The 21,723-nt window shown below is 38.8% G+C and overlaps 1 protein-coding gene across 3 annotated transcripts in view; it reads right to left on the bottom strand.

Moving 5' to 3' along the window:
• RFC1 (replication factor C subunit 1) overlaps positions 1-21,723 on the bottom strand; it is a 105,308-nt gene that overhangs the window by 25,355 nt on the left and 58,230 nt on the right. For all 3 annotated transcript variants that reach the window (XM_049886345.1, XM_049886343.1, XM_049886344.1), the window contains exons 5-10: positions 20,057-20,289; positions 19,116-19,193; positions 8,065-8,142; positions 6,602-6,689; positions 5,345-5,631; positions 1,082-1,189 (exon numbers count right to left, since the gene is read on the bottom strand). In XM_049886345.1, the coding sequence (XP_049742302.1) occupies positions 1,082-1,189; positions 5,345-5,631; positions 6,602-6,689; positions 8,065-8,142; positions 19,116-19,193; positions 20,057-20,289 (872 nt within the window). The remainder of the gene's footprint in view (positions 1-1,081; positions 1,190-5,344; positions 5,632-6,601; positions 6,690-8,064; positions 8,143-19,115; positions 19,194-20,056; positions 20,290-21,723) is intronic.

Genomic DNA, 21,723 nt, shown 5'->3' with positions numbered 1-21,723 from the left:
TCCTGAGCTCCAGACTCCCGTATCTACTTGTCTACTCAGCATCTCCATGGGTCTGTCTCATATACTCTAAAGTATATTATGTCCATCAACAAAGTCATCACCATCTCCCCAAAACTGCTTTGCCACCAATGGCACCAGCATCCACCCAGTTGCTTATGACAGTAAATTGGAAATCATTCTTTCACACTTCCCGCTTTTAATTATCATCCAACCCTTGTCCACCACCCGTCTGTCAGCCTTCGGTATGGACTACACCTCAACATAAAGAAAACAAAAATCCTCACAACTGGACCAATAAGCAGCATCATGATAAATAGAGAAAATACTGAAGCTGTCAAGGACTTAATCTTACTTGGACCAGAAGCAGCAGTCAAGAAATCAAACAAAGTATTGCATTGGGCAAATCTCCTGCAGAAGACCTCTTTAAAGTGTGAAAAAGCAAAGATGTCACTTTGAGGACTAAGGTGAGCCTGACCCAATCCATGGTATTTTCAATCACCCCATATGCATGCGAAAACTGGATAAGGAAGACCAAAGAAAAACTGATGCCTTTGAATCATGGTGTTGGCAAAGAATATTGAATATACTATGGATAGCCAGAACAAACAAATCTGTCTTGGAGGAAGTACAGCCAAAATGCTCCTTAGAAGTGAGCATAGCGAGACTTGGTCTCACGTACAACTAGAAATTTAAATACACATTAAGAAAATAGGACATTTTAAAATAATTTTTAGGTTTAAAAACAAAATTAAACCTATGAAAATAGTAATTTGGCACCTGATCTTTAGTTGCTACATGAGTATGCTGCAATTTCACATTAAGAAATATTTCTGAGAAGAGATGTCATTTTTTTAATTTTATTTAAACAAATATTTTGACTGCCTCCTAGGCCTACTTGTTACTTAAAGGAAAATTCTTATGAGTATCCAGCAGTGACTCAAAATAAACACCCCTAACCCCCTAAGATAGTGACTGAGGCTTTTCTGTTGTTAATTTTCAATTATTAATTCTCAGTGAACACATACATGGACTCACAGGCCAGGGACCTTTACGGAATGGCATGGACTCTCAGTGCTCTTACCTTTGGTATTTCTTTGGAGCCCAGAGCTTTGGGACCTTCTCGACTTAGGTAGCTTCGATAAGCTTGGTAATTAGCGCGTTTCTTTTCCGAATCTTCAGGACTTGTAGACTTTGAGAAGAGGGAAAGGAAACTGAACAGTCGTGCAAAATTCATATAAAATTAAAAATTCATATCTACAAGTAAATATATCGTCACTTCAGTGTGACATTTTTAGTGATGTAAGTACTGACTCCCCACCTTACAGATGCCTAACTTAGAAAGATCCCTGCATCAGCCCTTCTCAAACCTTTTACTTTCTCTAAAGGTATTAGCCAAGTTGCCAACTCTAAGCAAACAAAATGAAAGCATGTGTTTTATTTTAGAAATTCACATAAATTTTAAATTCTATTCCATAATATGTCCATATCTATTTTAAGGTAAAAATAAATTTTCCCCAAGTAAACCTGATCACCCAAGAAGATATGCTATGTTTATCCTATGAGCCGGAACACCCTTAACACACTGTCCTATACTCCTGGGGGTATGAGCACCCCAATCTGAGACTCAAGGCCTTCACATAAGCAGCCAGCTCAAACAAGGAGCAAGGTTTACACCAAAGAACAGACACATTCTATATGCAACTATTCTTCATCTACATTTAATCTCTTCCATTCTATTTCTTTCAGGAGATCTTACCATGGGTATATCTCAGAAAATCCTGGGGTAATTTTTAACTACATATCCCATGACCTACCTCCAGTTTCTGATTCAGAGATACAGGGTATGGCTAGGACATGTGTATTTGAGGGAAAAACATCCTAGATAATTCTCATTTTAAAACTACTACAAGATGGTCGCTGCTGTTTTTTATCTTTTTATTTTACATTATTTTTAACTTGTAAGTCACCCCAAATCTCTGAGAGTAGTAATATAAAGAAGTGACTTGATAAAATAGCTAAGCTAGTTTGGTTATGTTGCTTGTTGTGTGCTGTCGAGTCAACTCCAACTCATAGTGACCCTACAGGACAGAGTAGAATTGCCCCAGAGGGTTTCTAAGAAGCAGGTGGTGGATCTGAATTGCCAACCTTTTGGTTAGCAACCTGAGCTCTTAACCACTTCACCACCAGGGCTCTAGTTTGGTTATAATATGAGTTAAATAAGCCACTCTAGGATGGCTCTAGAACCTAATTTTAATTTTTAACAGTGGTTATCAAAGGTTGGTGTGCTTGCATTCAAATTATCTGAGGGGCTTATTAAAATATCCCACTGCCCAAAATGACACAACCATTTTGGAAAACAATACGGTGCTTCCTTAGAAAGCTAGAAATAGAAATGCCATGTGATCCAGCAATCCCACTCCTAGGAATATATCCTAGAGAAATAAGAGTCATCACATGAATACACATATGCACACCCATGTTCACTGCAGCATTGTTCACAATAGCAAAAAGATGGAAACAACCTAGATGCCCATCAACAGATGAATGGGTAAACAAACTATGGTACATACACACAATGGAATATTGTGCAACGATAAAGAACAACAATGAATCTGTGAAGCATCTCATAACATGGATGAATCTGGAGGGGATTATGCTGAGTGAAATAGATCAATCATAAAAGCACAAATATTGCATCAGACCACTAACGTAAAAACTCATGAAAAGGTTTACACAAAAAAGAAACAACCTTTGATGGTTATGAGGGATGGGAGGGGTGGGGATGGAAAAACACTAAATACACAATAGATAAGCGGTAACTTAGGTGAAGGGTAAGACAGTACACAATACTGGGGAAGCTAGCACAACCTGTACAAGGCAAGGTCATAGAAGCTCCACAGACACATCCCAACTCCCTAAGGGACCGAATTGCTGGGCTGAGGGCTGTGGAGACCATGGTCTCAGGGAACATCTAACTGAACTGGCATAACATAATTTATAAAGAAAATGTTCAACGTTCTGCTTTGGTGAGTAGCATCTGGGGTCTTATAAGCCTGTGAGCGGCAATCAAGGATAGTCCACTGGTCTCATCCCTTCAGGAGCAAGGAAGAATGAAGAAAACTAAAGATACTAGGGAAAGGTTAGTCCAAAGGACTAATGGACCACACCTACCACTGCCTCCACCAGATTAAGTCCAGTACAACTAGGTGGTGACCAGCTACCATCACTTACTGCTCTGACAGAGATCACAATAGAGGGCCCTGGACAGAGCTGAAGAAAAACGTAGAACAAAATTCTAACTCAAAAACAAAGACCAGGCTTGCTGGCCTGACAAAGACTGGAGAAACTCTGAGACTATGGCCCCTGGACATCCTTTCAGCTCAGTAACGAAGTCACTCCTGAGGCTCACCCTTCAGCCAAAGATTGAACGTGCCCATAAAACAAAACGAGACTAAAGGGGCACACCAGCTCTGGGGCAAGGACTAGAAGGCAGGAGGGGACAGGAAACCTGGTAATAGGGAACCCAAAGTTGAGAGGGAGACTGGTGACATGTCGTGCAGTTGTTAACCAATGTCATAAAATGACATGTGCACTGTTTAATGAGAAACTAGTTTGTTCTGTAAACCTTCATCTAAAGTACAATATAAAAAAAAGAGGAGAAAAATATAAATTAAAAAACAAAACAAAACACAGCTGCCCAGACTGCATGCCCTGGGAAACCATATTTTTATCAAGCTTTGCAGGAGAATCCAGTGCACACCAAAATGAGAAAACCATTCATTTAGAACATTAATTCTATGGGGAAAAAAAAATTCTAAACAACTTATAAAATAACTTTTGAAGTGTACCATTTATGAGGTCAGAATTACTTGTTACTTGACCAAGATAAACTAAATTTATTAAATAGATTTTGATGTTCCTAAACTGCTTAAGCAAAAGCTCTGAGTCATTTCTATTCCAACCTTAAAAAATACAGTGAGGAGGAACAATGTCATGTAAAGATTCCTTCTTCTTTAATAAAAAAAGACAAGCCTCTATAAACTGAACATGTCTAGTGCGCCTAAATATTCATCTACCAAATAAATATTTAGTGAAGATAAACCTGAGGCCAGAAAGTTAATTGCTCCTCTAAGCATATTTACGAACATTAACCAGACAAAAGTATTTTGAAAATCACCACCCTTTCACCGTGCTACGCTAAAAAATCATGGTTATGAGCAGCTAAAATAGACAACATTTTGCTTTTAATTCTAAGTGCCCAAGAGGCATGAAGGAATAGACAGTGGTTTTTCATTATGAAGATAAAGTGGTTCCATATTCAGAGACCATTTGCTTCTCAAATACATTTGAAAACAAAGAAAACTTTTGAAAGGCATTATGTATTTTACCATTTTTTCCTTTGAAAATGATTTCAGTATCTCAACATTGTTACACAAAAGCAAAAAGGAGCAAATTCAGAACAAATCCAAATAATTATTTTAATAACAGCTAAAGCTTATATACCCAAACCCCAGTGCCAAAACTTATATAGCACCTATTATGTACCAGGTATGGTTTTAAGTGGCTTCATTTATTAACTCACTAGGTACTATAATCCCCATTTTACAAATGAGGAAACTGAAGCAGAAAGAGGGTAAATAATTAGACCAAAGTCATACATCTACTCGATGGCAGGGCTATGATTCAAAATTGGCTCCAGGGTCCATGCTTAGAGCCGCTGTCTTATTCCGGTTTTTGGTTTGTTTTTTTTTTGCCTCAGAGGACCAGGCTCTGCCACTTACTTACTAGCTGGGTGATCTTGGGAAAGTTACTTAAGGTCTTTCAGCCTGTTTCTTCATCTTTGAAAGCTGAATAATAGTCAATAACCCACCGTGCTGTTGTGAAGATTTACATATATAATGTATTGGCATAACATCTGACACACAATAATACTCAAATATTGGCCAATTCAGATATATTAATTTATAATATTTGGATATATTAATAATTCATATTTAAAAAACCATATTAAAGATGTAGTCATATTAATAATCTATACTCTGCAACAGCTTCTGAATAAGACAACATCTTAGAAGTACTACCAAAAAAAAAAAAGCAAATCCACTGCTGTCGAGAGTCAATTCCAACCCATATCGACCCTACAGGACAGAGCAGAACTGCCCCACAGGGTTTCCAAGGAGCAGCTGGTGGATTCAAACCGCCAACCTTTTGGTTAGCAGACAAATACTTAATTACTACAGCACCAGGGCCCCAGAAGTACTACAAGTTAGAAATAAAACAGAAAACAATCAAACCCAGATCAACACACAGCTCCAAAATGATATTCATTTTAAAAAGTTGCTACCTCTTTTTTAGTTGGAGAACTTCTGGTTTTCTTAGGTGTTTTTGTTTCTCCTTTCAATTCACCAGCATTTTCTTGTCTTTTTGAGCCCATGGGCTCTACTTCTCGATAGGAACCCCTTTCTCTTTTTTTCAGAAGTGCCAGCTTAGAACTGGCCTTTCCAGGAGAGGGTTCTCCTGTTTTGTGAGCTGACGACTTAGGATGTGGCTCAGATTCTTTCGAACTTTCACATTTGGGTTGTTTCTTAGGACTGCTGTTCTTTCTTTCATCTGAAAATTGTTCTGTTTTTACTAGGAAGAAAGAAAAAATTATGATTGTTGTTTTTAGAAAATGATAGCCATTATCAACTTTTTTTTTTCCACTTTTCAACAGAGTAATCTTAGTAGCAAACACTATCATATGGTGATTTCATGACCACATTAAGATCTCAGTACTACAGATTACACAGCACAATTATTTTTTTAAGAATTAGAAATTTATAGATTACTTCTTCACTATGTAACCAGTTCAAGTTAAGGGATCTGTCTGTCTTTTTTAACGTAAACTACTCATTTCTTAAAGTAATATGGTAATCTACGTCTAGGAACATGGAATTCACTCCACAGATAAACTTTAATTATCTGAAATTTACAGAGAAAACTTACTGACTAGAATACTTCACGTAAAAATTCCATGTTTTTAATACAGCCTGAAAGCCCAAAATCCTGAGCTTTCAAGACCAAAATGGTACTGAATAAACAGGTTTACTTATAAGATTAAGACAGTCTGTACTAGCAGAATGTTCCTTATCCGGGCCTCTAAAGAATAAAAACGAAACTGACTGGACAACTATGAGTCAGCTCTATGAGGCTATCTCTAAGATGAAAAGCTCTAAACATCTAATTCTTTGTCTTCCTAGAGTTAAGTACACACATTGCATTAAGGGTCTCAAACAGTTTTTAAAATCATGAAAGTAATTTTTAGTCCTATGAAGGAGCCCTGGTGGCACAATGGTTAAGAGCTACTGCTGCTAACCAAAAGGTTGGCAGTTCGAATCCACCAGCCGCTCCTTGGAAACCCTATGGGGCAATTCTACTCTGTCCTATAGGGTCGCTATGAGTCGGAACCAACTTCACGGCACCTAACAACAACAACAACAGTCCTATGAAATGTCTATGTAAAAACACAAGGCAATTATTGAACAGAATGTTTAAACAAGATTACCATGAATTTTCTTCTATAAAGACAAATATTCCAGCTACTTTTTCCTGCTAGTATTACCTTTATGAGGATATTTATGTTTTTCTGTTTTACTTAAACTGGCTTGGACAGATGAAGACGTTTCTTTCTCTTCTTGGTTCTTTCGAGTCTAAGCAAATTAAAAAAGTGACAAATAGTAGGAAAACTATTACCACAAAATCTGTTATTAAAATTGATTACAGTTTTAATTCTAAGTTTAAAGCCACTTTCCAACTTGGCAGGATACTACAATAAACCTTCTTTCGTTCACCCACACAATTTCTGGGGCAAATAAAGCATGTTTTATTACTTCATTTTATGGGTGAGGAAACCGAAAAATTATCCTAGTTCATCCCAATCTGGGAAATCGGGAAGCAGGAACCTTATCTCTGCTTCTTTCATCTCAACTCTCAAATTTCTTAGTATTATCCAGTAACTAAAATCCAAACCAAAAAGGCTTTTAAAATAAAATCAATCTAAAGCTCAAGCCAAAAGAAAAAGAAGACAGCATCTTCTCAAAATAAAAATACATATATCCATTCTCTCCACCGCTCCCTCAAAACTTCATTTTTCAAAGAAGTTATTACAAATGAGGATTTATGATAGTTTTTTTTTTTTTTTTTAATTTAAAAGCCTTTAGATGGACTAAGGCTTTTCAACTGACAAAGTCCCCACTACTTCCTACTGTCCTACACAGGTCTGCTTAAGTCTTGGCCCCTGATAGTATCTAAGTTTGCAAATCCCTGCTTTAAAGAAAATAGGTGAAGTCTTTTTAAATTATCAGATATTGATAATGACAATTATATCAACTGAATGTGATTCATTAGAAATAAGGATAGTTTATTAGAGACAAAGTGATGAAAAAAATCTTCACGCTTTCAAAGATCCCTCCCGCAAAAGCTGGTAATAGAGAACCCAAGGTTGAGAAGGGAGAGTGTTAACACGTCGTGGGGTTGTTAACCAGTGTCAGAGAACAATATGCGTACTAACTGTTTAACAGGAAACTAGTTTGTTCCATAAACCTTCATCTAAAGTACAATAAAAAAATAATCATAATAAATAAAGATTCCCCCCCCCAGAATATACTAATTATTATTTGAGATTATCCTAATATAGATCTTGAAGTTAGCCAACTAGAAACAGCAAAAGTGTGCTTCCTGAGGAGGTAATTAATACTAAAGTCATGAAACCTGTGTTCCATAGGAATTTTTAGAAGCATTATTCTCTGACCAAGTACATAAGAGTCCTTTATGATAGAGAATAAGGAAAAGGTGTAATTTCTTGTTTTGTGAAGAAAGGTCCGGATTTGCTTTGGCTCTGCCAGTCTTCTTTTAGACAGAGTAAGTTTCTCAATGAGCTTCTCCAAAATATTTTTATAAATTAAAATAATGTAGTCGTGTTCCGGAAGAAATACTCATGGGTGTATATCCAGTGCCTAGAATACACAGGTATGAAAAGGAACACTATCAGATACTCAGAGTGCAAACAGCCCAACACAAAGCAACCTTTTTGGTCTTGGGTTCGTCATCCAACATGGCCAACGTTCTGGCAAACTCTTCATCCTCATGCAGTTGCCTCTCCAACTGTGGAAAGTATCAACAAAATGAGTTGCTTTTCTTCTTTTTTGTAAATGATGTTAGATTCATATACTTCAAAAAAAACTAGAAGAATATTTTCCAGAAAACGACTATGATATTTTTCCACTTAACATTAATAATCAAGTAACACAGGTTTGTTGCCCTAAGCCAAGTTACATTTCAGAACACTTATTTCTAGCTTACCAGGCATGATAAATAAATTGAGCATGTTTTGAAAGCCACATTTCTTATAAAATTCGAAGCCTACAGTTTTCTCTTAATGGTCCTAATGCAACACTTACAGATGCCTTATTTCTGTTGACTTTAAACTCTAGAAAGAGCTCTGAAAGGAATCTCAATCTGATGGAAAACAATCATCTGGACGGCACAAAAGAGAGAGTGAATCTAAGACGTTTAGAAAATTACGATAGCAAGATACATACAAATGTAACCATCAAACTCCTATTTTCATTTACTAATTCTAATGTCTCTGTTGACTTTTGAAAATTTAGATGATGTTAGTTTTCCTAACATGCTAATATAACACACAAAGCAGACATTCTAGTTACCCTGCTGTTATTCCAAATAGTTTCACATTCAACCAAATGGAGTTCTCCCAGAAGAAAAAGCGTGGCAGTGAAAACAGTTCTCATTATGAACAGTTTTATACCCTCTGTAAAAGGGCCTGATTTAATACCAAACAAAAGCCTCCCTATATTATTCATACAGAAAGAAAGCCTCAAAATACACTCACTCCAAAAGAAAAGGCTTGGAAATTGGCATAAACCTGTTGAGAACACGGTAACCTCTCCTGTTGGTCAGATGAACTAACCCAAGCTATGCAGAACTACAAGCAAGCCAGACAAATGTAGTAAATACACTCTCTGTTGACTAACATTTCTTTACCAAAACTGAACTATACATCTAATTGCTAAAAAGAATACAAAAACCTTGCTCAAAGCAAGGTCTTTCAAACTCTGAACCAACAATGGCCATGGAAGGATTTCTGCTTGAGCTCTGTACCACTTTCCCAAAATATCATGCTATACAGTATGTTTCTGGTAAAAAAGATTTTAGATGTTTTAGAGGATAGAACAAAAGCAATTGATGCTTCCATTAGAAAATCATTATGGTGATTATAAGATCATGTGATCAAGAGTCCTGTATTTTAATACATTGCTCAGCACAACAGATGATGTTTAACATACTGACTTACACGTTAGATACTAGACACACATTTACTAAATGAGTAAATGAAGAGGTGAAAGTGAGGGGGAACAGAAGGGGGAAAAATATCCCCTAGAAGGGTAATTAGGTAATACATCACCAATCATCTATATCCTAAAATTCCTTCATCAGATTAATAAATTACCAAACAAGATTCTGAAAGAATGTGATGGAAATGAGAAAACGGAGGATTTTGATACAAAGTACCACACCTGGTTTGGAAAGGATTGAGTGAACTGCTAGGACTTGGGACAGATAAGGAAAAGTTAAGAAAAAAAAAAAGGAAAAGTTAGATCCCTAAAAATCACCTCACAGTTTTACCTAGATCACCTCTGCTACCTTGAAAGGTGTGGAGACCTGTTTGTAATTATGTAATTCACTGTGATCAGATAAGATAGAAAAGGATTGTGAAAACACACACCATAAACTGTCAAATTAATAAAATGGGAACAGTCAGATGTATTCCAGGATAATGGAATAGAGCTCTCTCACAACAGTATTTATCAAGAGCCTGTTCTGTGCGAGGCACTAAGATGAGCACTGAGGTCACCACGGTTGACTAACATAAATGACCCTGCTTTAGTAGAGTTTAGAGCCTACACGTAGGAAGACATTTAAATAGCAATTATAGTAAGTAATAACAGCTATGATCAGGTGCTACAAAGTATGTAAGAGGGGTTTCTAATACAGTTTGGGGATCCTGGGTTAAGTGACACTTAAACTAATATGCAGGAAAGGGTTCAGACAGCAGGAACCAAAGCGTGGAGCCTCGGACAGAGATGAGGACTCTTCCTCGAAATACTTGCTTCACTTGGCTTTCATAAAATATCAAATTCTCCTGATTTTCCTCCTACTTCACTATCCACACTTTCCAAGTTTCTTTTTCTGGATCCTCCTCCACTTCCTGACCTCTAAATGTTAATAGTGCCCCAGAGCTCAATCCTGAGACCTCTTTTTTTCTGTTTACATTCTCTTCCCATGATCTCATCCAGCTATACTTTTTTTTTTTAATTGATTTTTATTAAGCTTCAAGTGAACATTTACCATTCCAATCAGTCTGTCACATGTAGGTTTACATACATCTTACTCCCTTCTCCCACTTGCTCTCCCCCTATTGAGTCAGCCCTTACAGTCTCTCGTTTCGTGCCAATTTTGCCATCTTCCCTCTCTCTCTATCTTCCCATCCCCCCTCCAGTCAAGAGTTGCCTACACACTCTCCAGTGTCCACCTGATTTAATTAGCTCACTCTTCATCAGCATCTCTCTCCCCGCCACTGACCAGTCCTTTTCATGCCTGATGAGTTGTCTTCGGGGATGGTTCCTGTCCTGTGCCATCAGAAGTTCTGGGGAGCCTTGTCTCTGGGATTCCTCTAGTCGCAGTCATACCATTACGTATGGTCTTTTTATGAGAATTTGGGGTCTGTATCTCATTGGTCTCCTGCTCCCTCAGGAGCTGTCTGTTGTGCTCCCTGACAGGGCAGACATCGATTGTGGCCGGGTACCAACTAGTTCTTCTGGTCTCAGGATAATGTAGGTTTCTGGTTCATGTGGCCCTTTCTGTCTCTTGAGTTCTTAGTTGTCGTGTGACCTTAGTGTTCTTCCTTTGCCTTTGCTCCAGGTGGGTTGAGACCAATTGATGTATCTTAGATGGCCGCTTGTTGGCATTTAGGACTCCAGGCGCCACAATTCAAAGTGGGATGCAGAATGTTTTTATAATAGAATTATTTTGCCCACTGACTTAGAAGTCCCCTCAAACCAAGTTCCCCACACCCCAGCCCCTGCTCTGCTGACCTTTGAAGCTTTCATTTTATCCCGGAAACATCTTTGCTTTTAGTCCAGTCCAATTAGGCTGACCTTCCTTGTATTGAGTGTTGTCTTTCCCTTCACCCAAAGCAGTTCTTATCTACTGATTGATCAATAAAAAGCCCTCTCCCTCCCTCCCTCCCTCCCCCCTTTGTAACCACAAAAGTATGTGTTCTTCTCAGTTTTTTCTATTTCTCAAGATCTTATAATAGTGGTCTTATACAATATTTGTCCTTTTGCCTCTGACTCATTTCGCTCAGCATAATGCCTTCCAGATTCCTCCATGTTATGAAATGTTTCAGAGATTCATCACTGTTCTTTATCGATGCGTAGTATTCCATTGTGTGAATAGACCACAACTTATTTACCCATTCATCCGTTGACGGACATCTTGGTTGCTTCCAGCTTTTTGCTATTGTAAACAGAGCTGCAATAAACATGGGTGTGCATATATCTGTTTGTGTGAAGGCTCTTGTATCTCTAGGGTATATTCCGAGGAGTGGGATTTCTGCGTTGTATGGTAGTTCTATTTCTAACTGTTTAAGATAACGCCAGATGGATTTCCAAAGTGGTTGTACCATTTTACATTCCCACCAGCAGTGTATAAGAGTTCCAATCTCTCCACAGCCTCTCCAACATTTATTATTTTGTGTTTTTTGGATTAATGCCAGTCTAGTTGGTGTGAGATGGAATCTCATCGTAGTTTTAATTTGCATTTCTCTAATGGCTAATGATCGAGAGCATTTTCTCATGTATCTGTTGGCTGCCTGAATATCTTCTTTAGTGAAATGTGTGTTCATATCCTTTGCCCACTTCTTGATTGGGTTGTTTGTCTTTCTGTGGTTGAGTTTTGACAGAATCATGTAGATTTTAGAGATCAGGCGCTAGTCTGAGATGTCATAGCTGAATATTCTTTCCCAGTCTGTAGGTGGTCTTTTTACTCTTTTGGTGAAGTCTTTAGATGAGCATAGGTGTTTGATTTTTAGGAGCTCCCAGTTATCTGGTTTCTCTTCGTCATTTTTGGTAATGTTTTGTATTCTGTTTATGCCTTGTATTAGGGCTCCTAGGGTTGTCCCTACTTTTTCTTCCATGATCTTTATCGTTTTAGTCTTTATGTTTAGGTCTTTGATCCACTTGGAGTTAGTTTTTGTGCATGGTGTGAGGTATGGGTCCTGTTTCATTCTTTTGCAAATGGATATCCAGTTATGCCAGCACCATTTGTTAAAAAGACTATCATTTCCCCAATTGACTGACACTGATCCTTTGTCAAATATCAGCTGCTCATACGTGGATGGATTTATATCCGGGTTCTCAATTCTGTTCCATTGGTCTATGTGCCTGTTGTTGTACCAGTACCAGGCTGTTTTGACTACTGTAGCTGTATAATAGGTTCTGAAATCAGGTAGAGTGAGGCCTCCCACTTTCTTCTTCTTTTTCAGTAATGCTTTGCTTATCCGGGGGTTCTTTCCCTTCCATATGAAATTAGTGATTTGTTTCTCTATCCCCTTAAAATATGACATTGGTATTCGGATTGGAAGTGCGTTATATGTATAGATGGCTTTTGGTAGAATAGACATTTTTACTATGTTATGTCTTCCTATCCATGAGCAGGGTATGTTTTTCCACTTAAGTATGTCCTTTTACATTTCTTGTAGCAGAGTTTTATAGTTTTCTTTCTATAGGTCTTTTACATCCTTGGTAAGATTTATTCCTAAGTATTTTATCTTCTTGGGGGCTACTGTGAATGGTATTGATTTGGTTATTTCCTCTTCGGTGTTCTTTTTGTTGATGTAGAGGAATCCAAGTGATTTTTGTATGTTTACTTTATAACCTGAGACTCTGCCAAACTCTTCTATTAGTTTCAGTAGTTTTCTGGAGAATTCCTTAGGGTTTTCCACGTATACGATCATGTCATCTGCAAATAGTGATAGCTTTACTTCCTCCTTGCCAATCTGGATACCCTTTATTTCTTTGTCTAGCCTAATTGCCCTGGCTAGGACTTCAAGTACGATGTTGAATAAGAGCGGTGATAAAGGGCATCCTTGTCTGGTTCCTGTACTCAAGGGAAATGCTTTCAGGTTCTCTCCATTTAGAGTGATATTGGCTGTTGGCTTTGCATAGATGCCCTTTATTATGTTGAGGAATTTTCCTTCAATTCCTATTTTGGTAAGAGTTTTTATCATAAATGGGTGTTGAACTTTGTCAAATGCCTTTTCTGCATCTATTGATAAGATCATGTGGTTTTTATCTTTTGTTTTATTTATGTGATGGATTACATTAATGGTTCTTCTGATATTAAACCAGCCTTGCATACCTGGTATAAATCCCACTTGATCAGGGTGAATTATTTTTTTGATGTGTTGTTGGATTCTATTGGCTAGAATTTTGTTGAGGATTTTTGCATCTATGTTCATGAGGGATATAGGTCTAAAATTTCCTTTTTTTGTAATGTCTTTACCTGGTTTTGGTATCAGGGAGATGGTAGCTTCATAGAATGAGTTGGGTAGTATTCCGTCTTTTTCTATGCTTTGAAATACCTTCAGTAGTAATGGTGTTAAGTCTTCTCTGAAGGTTTGGTAGAACTCTGCAGTGAAGCCGTCTGGGCCAGGAGTTTTTTTTGTTGGAAGTTTTTTGATTACCGTTTCAATCTCTTTTTTTGTTATGGGTCTATTTAGTTGTTCTACTTCTGAATGTGTTAGTTTAGGTAGGTAGTATTTTTCCAAGAATTTATCCATTTCTTCTAGGTTTTCAAATTTGTTAGAGTACAATTTTACGTAGTAATCTGAAATGATTCTTTTAATTTCATTTGGTTCTGTTGTGATGTGGCCCTTCTCGTTTCTTATTCGGGTTATTTGTTTCCTTTCCTGTATTTCTTTAGTCAGTCTAGCCAATGGTTTATCAATTTTGTTAATTTTTTCAAAGAACCAGCTTTTGGCTTTGTTAATTCTTTCAATTGTTTTTCTGTTCTCTAATTCATTTAGTTCAGCTCTAATTTTTATTATTTGTTTTCTTCTGGTGCCTGCTGGGTTCTTTTGTTGCTCACTTTCTATTTGTTCAAGTTGTTGGGACAGTTCTTTGATTTTGGCTCTTTCTTCTTTTTGTATGTGTGCATTTATCGATATAAATTGGCCTCTGAGCACTGCTTTTGCTGTGTCCCAGAGGTTTTGATAGCAAGTATTTTCATTCTCGTTGCTTTCTAAGAATTTCCTTATTCCCTCCTTGATGTCTTCTATAACCCAGTCCTTTTTCAGGAGGGTATTGTTCATTTTCCAAGTATTTGATTTCTTTTCCCTAGTTTTTCTGTTATTGATTTCTAGCTTCATTGCCTTGTGGTCTGAGAAGATGTTTTGTAATATTTCGATGTTTTGGATTCTGCAAAGATTTGTTTTATGACCTAATATGTGGTCTATTCTAGAGAATGTTCCATGTGCACTAGAAAAAAAAGTATATTTTGCAGCAGTTGGGTGGAGAGTTCTGTACAAGTCAATGAGGTCAAGTTGGTTGATTGTTTTAAGTAGGTCTTCCGTGTCTCTATTGAGCTTCTTACTGGATGTCCTGTCCTTCTCCGAAAGTGGTGTGATGAAGTCTCCTACTATAAATGTGGAGGTGTCTATCTCACTTTTCAGTTCTGTTAAAATTTGATTTATGTATCTTGCAGCCCTGTCATTGGGTGCATAAATATTTAATATGGTTATGTCTTCCTGATCAATTGTCCCTTTTATCATTATACAGTGTCCTTCTTTATCCTTTGTGGCGGATTTAAGTCTAAAGTCTATTTTGTCAGAAATTAATATTGCTACTCTTCTTTTTTGCTTATTATTTGCTTGATATATTTTTTTCCATCCTTTGAGTTTTAGTTTGTTTGTGTCTCTAAGTCTAAGGTGTGTCTCTTGTAGGCAGCATATAGATGGATCGTGTTTCTTTATCCAGTCCGTGACTCTCTGTCTCTTTATTGGTGCATTTAGTCCATTTACATTCAGCGTAATTATAGATAAATAAGTTTTTAGTGCTGTCATTTTGATGCCTTTTCATGTGTGTTGTTGGCCATTTCATTTTTCCACATGCTTTTTTGTGTTGAGACGTTTTTCTTAGTAGCACGTGAGATCCTCATTTTCATAATGTTTAACTTTGTTTGTTGAATCGTTATGTTTTTCTTGGCTTTTTTCTTGAGTTATGGAGTTGATATTCCTTTTTGTGGTTACCTTATTATTAACCCTTATTTCTCTAAGTAAAAACCTAACTTGTATCGTTCTATATCGCCTTGTATCACTCTCCATCTGGCAGTTCAAAGCCTCCTATATTTAGTCCCTCTTTTTGATTATTGTGATCGTTTATCTATTGATTTCCATGATTTCCTGTTATGTGTATTATTTTGTTTATTTATTTATTTTTTAGAATTAATCTTAATTTGTTTGTTTTTGTGCTTTCCCTATTTGAGTTGCATTGATATCAGGATGTTCTGTTTTGTGAGCTTGTATTGTGCTGGTACCTGATATTATTGGTCATCAGGCCAAACAATCTCCTTTAGCATTTCTTGCAGTCTTGGTTTAGTTTTTGCAAATTCTCTAAACTTGTGTTTATCTGTAAATATCTTAATTTCTCCTTCATATTTCAGAGAGAGTTTTGCTGGATATATGATCCTTCGTTGGCAGTTTTTCTCCTTCAGTGCTCTGTATACGTCGTCCCATTCCCTTCTTGCCTGCATGGTTTCTGCTGAGTAGTCTGAACTTATTCTTATTGATTCTCCCTTGAAGGAAACCTTTCTTTTCTCCCTGGCTGCTTTTAAAATTTTCTCTTTGTCTTTGGTTTTGGCAAGTTTGATGATAATATGTCTTGGTGTTTTTCTTTTTGGATCAATCTTAAATGGGGTTCGATGAGCATCTTGGATAGATATCCTTTCGTCTTTCATGATGTCAGGGAAGTTTTGTGTCAGGAGTTCTTCAACTATTTTCTCTGTGTTTTCTGTCCCCCCTCCCTGTTCTGGGACTCCAACCACTCGCAAGTTATCCTTCTTGATAGAGTCCCACATGATTCTTAGGGTTTCTTCATTTTTTTTTAATTCTTTTATCTGATTTTTTTTCAGCTATGTTGGTGTTGATTCCGTGGTCCTCCAGATGTCCCAGTCTACATTCTAATTGCTCGAGTCTGCTCCTCTGACTTTCTATTGCGTTGTCTAATTCTGTAATTTTATTGTCAATCTTTTGGACTTCTACATGCTGTCTCTCTATGGATTCTTGCAACTTATTAATTTTTCCACTATTTTCTTGAATAATCTTTTTGAGTTCTTCAACAGTTTTATCAGTGTGCTCCTTGGCTTTTTCTGCAGTTATCCTAATTTCATTTGTGATATCTTTAAGCATTCTGTAAATTAGTTTTTTATATTCTGTATCTGATAATTCCAGGATTGTATCTTCATTTGGGAAAGATTTTGATTCTTTTGTTTGGGGGGTTGGAGAAGCTGTCATGGTCTGTTTCTCTATGTGGTTTGATATGGACTGCTGTCTCCGAGCCATCACTGGGAAACTAGATTTTCCAGGTAATCAGCTAAAAAAAAATGCAGTCACATCCCTATCTGAATTCTCCCTCTGGCTCAGGGTATTCGGATGTTAATGGAGCCGCCTGGGGAGGGTGGGGGAGGGATCAGAGAGCTAGGAGTGTAGCACCACAGAATATAGAGCTGATCCCCGCGTTCACGCTCCGCCCCCGTCCGCCAAAATCCCGGCGGGACGCCTCCCTGGCTGGGACACTACTCTCCCCGCTCCGAGACCAGTTACTTTCTCCCGGGGACTTCTCCCTCCAGTGTGCCGCACCGCTCGCGCGAACTGGGTGGGCGTCACCCGCACGACCAGGTGGGCCCGCCCCCTGGGTCAATTCAGGGGAATATAACTGATCCCCGTGCTCACACCCCACCCGCTTTAGCCAAAATCCGGGCGGGATGACTCCCCGGCTGGGACGCTGCTCTCCCCGCTCCAAGACCAGTCACTTCCTCCCGGGGACTTCTCCCTCCGGTGTGCCGCGCCGCACGTGTGAACTGGGTGGGCATCCCCCGCACGAACGTGTGGGCCCCACCCCGGGGTTGCTTTAGGGAAATATAGCTGATCCCCCCCGCGCCACGCCCACTTCCCGCCAAACTCCCGGCAGGACGGCTCCCCGGCTGGGACGCTGCTCTCCCCGCTCCAAGATCAGTCACTGCCTCCCGGATGCTTCTCCCACCGACTGCGCCGCTACGCCGCCCGCGCCAACCAGCTAGACTTCCTCCCGGGTTGGGTTCGGGGGGGTAGGGCTGGGCCCCTTGTCTGTGCCGTCTGCCCCTCCGGGCTCTGCCCCAGATCGGGCTCCGAAGGTCACCTGCCTGGTACGCTGGCTCCTAGATCTGAAAACAGTCGCTATCTGCCCGTATTTGTTCGTTTTCCATCTCTAAGTCTGTGTTTGTTGTTCAGAGTTCGTAGATTGTTATGTATGTGATCGATTCACTTGTTTTTCCGAGTCTTTGTTGCAAGAGGGATCCGCGGTAGCATCCACCTAGTCTGCCATCTTGGCCCCGCCTTAACATCTATACTTGTTTTAAATACCATCAAATGCTAATGATTCCCAAATATACATTTTCAGCCTAGATCTCTCCTCTGAGTTCCAAACTCCTCTATGCAACCATCTACTCAGCACCTTCATTTGGAAGTCTATTAGGCATCTCAAACTTAACATGTCCAAAACACAACTCTTGATTTCTCTATACCAAACCTGTTCTGCCTCCCCTGTTCCAGTCTTAGTAAATGGTACCCCCATGTATCCAGTTGCTCAGACCAAAACACCTGAGAGTCATCCCTGAATCCTCTTTCCCTCACACCTTACAGTCTATCAACAAAAACTTGAAGACTGTACCTTCAAAACACAAACAGATTATGACTTTTCATTGCCTCTCCATTACCACCCTGGTATAAGCCAATTACCTTCTCTCACCTACCCAACTATAACAGTCTCCAAACTGGTCTATTACCCTCAAAGCAGCCAGAATGACTTTTTTTTTAAACATCCCTCAAGTCATATCGCTTCTCTATTCAAAACTCCAATGGCTTCCCATCTCACTGAGACTAAATCCAAAGCCCTTACCATCCAAATGTCTTTCGGTCAGTATCAAAGACCTATCATGACCTACAGGATTTCATGCTGGCCATTTCTCCAAACTCATCTCATTCCACTATCTTTGTTACTCTTCTCCGGCCATACTGGTTTCCTTGAACACATAAAGCACACTCATACCTCAGGACACATACACCTTCTGTTTACTCTGCTTAGAGGAAATCCTCCAGACAGCCAACCCTATGCTTACTGTGCTGCTGTATTTTATGCCCCAATGTCACTTCTTCAGAGGGGTTTTCCTAACCTCTCTACGTAAAATACAACACTCATAACCCCACTGATCACCCCAAAACTCTAGATTCTTTTACTTTTTTTAGGTGGCACTTATAACAAACTGATATTTCTTTTTTTTTTTAACTGCAGTATCTCTAACCCAGAACAGTGCCAGACACTCAAAACGTCCTCAATAAATACTTGTTAGATAAATACATGGGCTTACAGGTCAAGAAAGAGCTCTGAACTGGAGACAGATTTAGGGGTCATCAACATATACATAGAAGTAGATGACATAGTCCAAAATGTATGTAAAAAGTGAAAGGAAAATCAAATTATTATAAATATGCTAAAGGAGCCTTCCATTCAAAAAATTCTAGTAGTAAGTCTTTAAGTAAACAATTATCCCCTGCTTTCATCATTTATCTTTTAAATAAATTTAGATTTTCATATATTAGATTTTAACTTATTTTATACATAACTCTTCCAATGAGGTTCAATCCAAAACTAGAGCACAACAATCTTGGTTGTTTGCCTGGCTAGACTAATTAGCAGTCACAACATCAAGCTTTCAATGCTATCTAAACAAAACATCAATACCTCTGCATCTTCATCAAGTTGCAGTTGCTTGGCGATAGCTTCATCATTTAATCTGGAATCCTTTGTATTTTGTGAAGGCTATATTTCAATGAAAATGAAGCGAGATCAGCATAAACCTTAAGTTAAAAACTAAAGTGCTTTTTCTTGACTGTAGCTGATTAACTAAACCTATAAGTGTACGAGTAATAGAATAGTTGCAATCTACATTGGCCTGAAAATCATGCTCATGGTCACTTCCCGAACATATCCAATTTCCGAATGAGTAAATATCCCACAGACAGATGGTTCTCACTTAATTCTATTGACATGTTCAAGAGAAGTACCAAAAAACCTTGTAGACAAATGTCTTGGCCTAAGAAGTCCAGAACATTGGCAAGCCAATATGTGAGAATGATTACACTGTCCTGTGGAGGCAATAATGAAATCAACAAACATGGCACACCATTTGGCCAGTTTTCACTCAGGGGACTAGTTTCACTATGATTTATCTGTTTGTTTTCTAAATGTCCAGAAAAAGATGATTCCAATATTAATCAAAGTAGAGAAGATAAAAAAGTATAGCATAGGTATGCCCTATTTAGAAGGGATGTATTTATGACCTCATTTGGGAACAAAGTTATTGTCCAATTTTGTCTAACTGAGGTCAATAGTAAAATGAGTTTGCCTTTTGAGTATTTAATTTAAATTCTAAGAATTAGAATTTTTTCTTATGGTTTAAATAATCTTTTCCTACTCTAATATTTTTTTTAAATTATATGTATAATATTCTAACTTCCTCATCCTCTAAAATGAGGGCAAAACATTTTTTCCATAATCATAGGAAAATTATTTTCATTAATAAAACATGCTGACCTATTTATAATGCCCAAATTTCTCCTCTTATTAATAACAATGAAATAGGTACAAAGTCTGAACATTGTTACTGCACCTAGAACACTCACCTCTTTTCTTTTACTTGCCACCATCTTTTTATCTGATCTTTGGATACTTCCAGTTCCAAAATAGTCAAGCACTGATGTGGGTGTAAGTTTTACCGGAGATAAAGGCTTATTCTTGGTCTTAGTGTTTTTTTCATTCTTTTTCATGTCTGATGTTCCAAGATAACTATCTGCAGATCCTCCATTCTCTTTTGATTTAAAGGCTGCCTTCTTACACACAGGGTCATCTTCTTCATCTTAAATGAAAACATCAATTTTAATTATATAACAGAACCACTTCTGCCAGCTTTATAAAAAGTATACAAGAACCATGGGATTCTAATGATTTTTTTCTTCCTATCTACCAAATCCAATAATCAGCTCCACATTTACCAGTACCAGGCCTGTAATACGCTACCCCCCTCTAATTACTATCCAGAGTACACATTTATTCATTTATGTATTCAACAAATATTTACTGAGCACCCATTATATGCCCGGCACTGATCCAACCAGTGATGATGCAGCAGAGAATAAAAAAGACAAGATTCCTGCCCTCATAGAGAGTAGAGTCTATAAAAGAAAACACATACAAATAAATACAATCAAGTTATAAGTGCTACAGAGAAAAAGTAAACAGGATGAAACAAAGTATGATGAAAAGTGCTCTTGTAGAGAGGGTGATCTACAAAGGAAAGCCTCTTTGATAAATAACACTTAAACAGAGCCCTGAGATGAAGACACCTTAGTCAAGAACATCTTAGGCATAAAAACTACAAGTCCAAAAGCTTTAAAGTGAGTGTGCTTAGAAATCAATGTGACTAGAGCACAATAAGGGGAGAAAGCTGAAAGATTTAAGGTCAGAGAGCTAGGGGCCAAATCCTAAAGGCCTTTTCACATCACAGAACCATGGAATAGAATTTTATGTACAAATAAATTATAAAGTAGACACCCTACTCACTTATGGACATAATTAGGTTCCAAAGACCAGGTCATTACACAAAATCAGCATTATGTGAGGAGGAAAAGGACCTGGAGGCAGCACGGAGCCCGGACCCTCAGAACTGCTGTGCCCCTGGTACTGCTGTACTCTGGACCCCAATGCCCTGCATCAGAGTGGCGCTTGAGCGGACCTGGGGCCCAGCGGCTGGACTAGAGGCAAAGTTGGCAGCTCTGGGGCTTGGACAGCCAGCAGGGCCGGGGGTCAAGACAGTTGGTGGGGGTTGCTGACTGTGTCCATGCCCTCCTGAAGCTGCCCCAGCCACCTGCTGCTGCCCACAGGCTGGGAAGGACCCCATGGAAATGAGCAACACCCTGCTGGTCTTGGAGGTCTTAGAATCTAAGGCCAAAAGCCCAGAGACTAACAGCTGCTCCGAAGAGGAGCTCAGCAGCCCAGACCACAAAGGAGGAGGGTGAGGCTAGCTTCTCCTGCAGCCCCTAGGCCCCGAATTACCCCAGTACCCTTCCCACTGCAGGACTTGGTCCCTCCAAGGCGCTTGAGTAGAGGAAAGCAGCAGAAGCAACCTAGCCCCACCCCCACTGTCCCGCCTCCTCATGGGCTCCTCCAGCCACTCGTGGGCCCTTCTAGGAAGGACTCCCTCAGAATCCACCTCGGTCGCCTCTCTCGCAGGAAGAGCTGCAATGGTGGCTCTGGCAGTGGGCTGGGACCCACAAGAGACCTTCTGAAGAGC

The sequence above is a fragment of the Elephas maximus genome, chromosome 5 (assembly GCF_024166365.1).
Source record: "Elephas maximus indicus isolate mEleMax1 chromosome 5, mEleMax1 primary haplotype, whole genome shotgun sequence".
Lineage (NCBI taxonomy): Eukaryota > Metazoa > Chordata > Mammalia > Proboscidea > Elephantidae > Elephas > Elephas maximus.
Note: the sequence above shows the minus strand (reverse complement) of the source record. Positions and strands in the feature narration are given on the sequence as shown.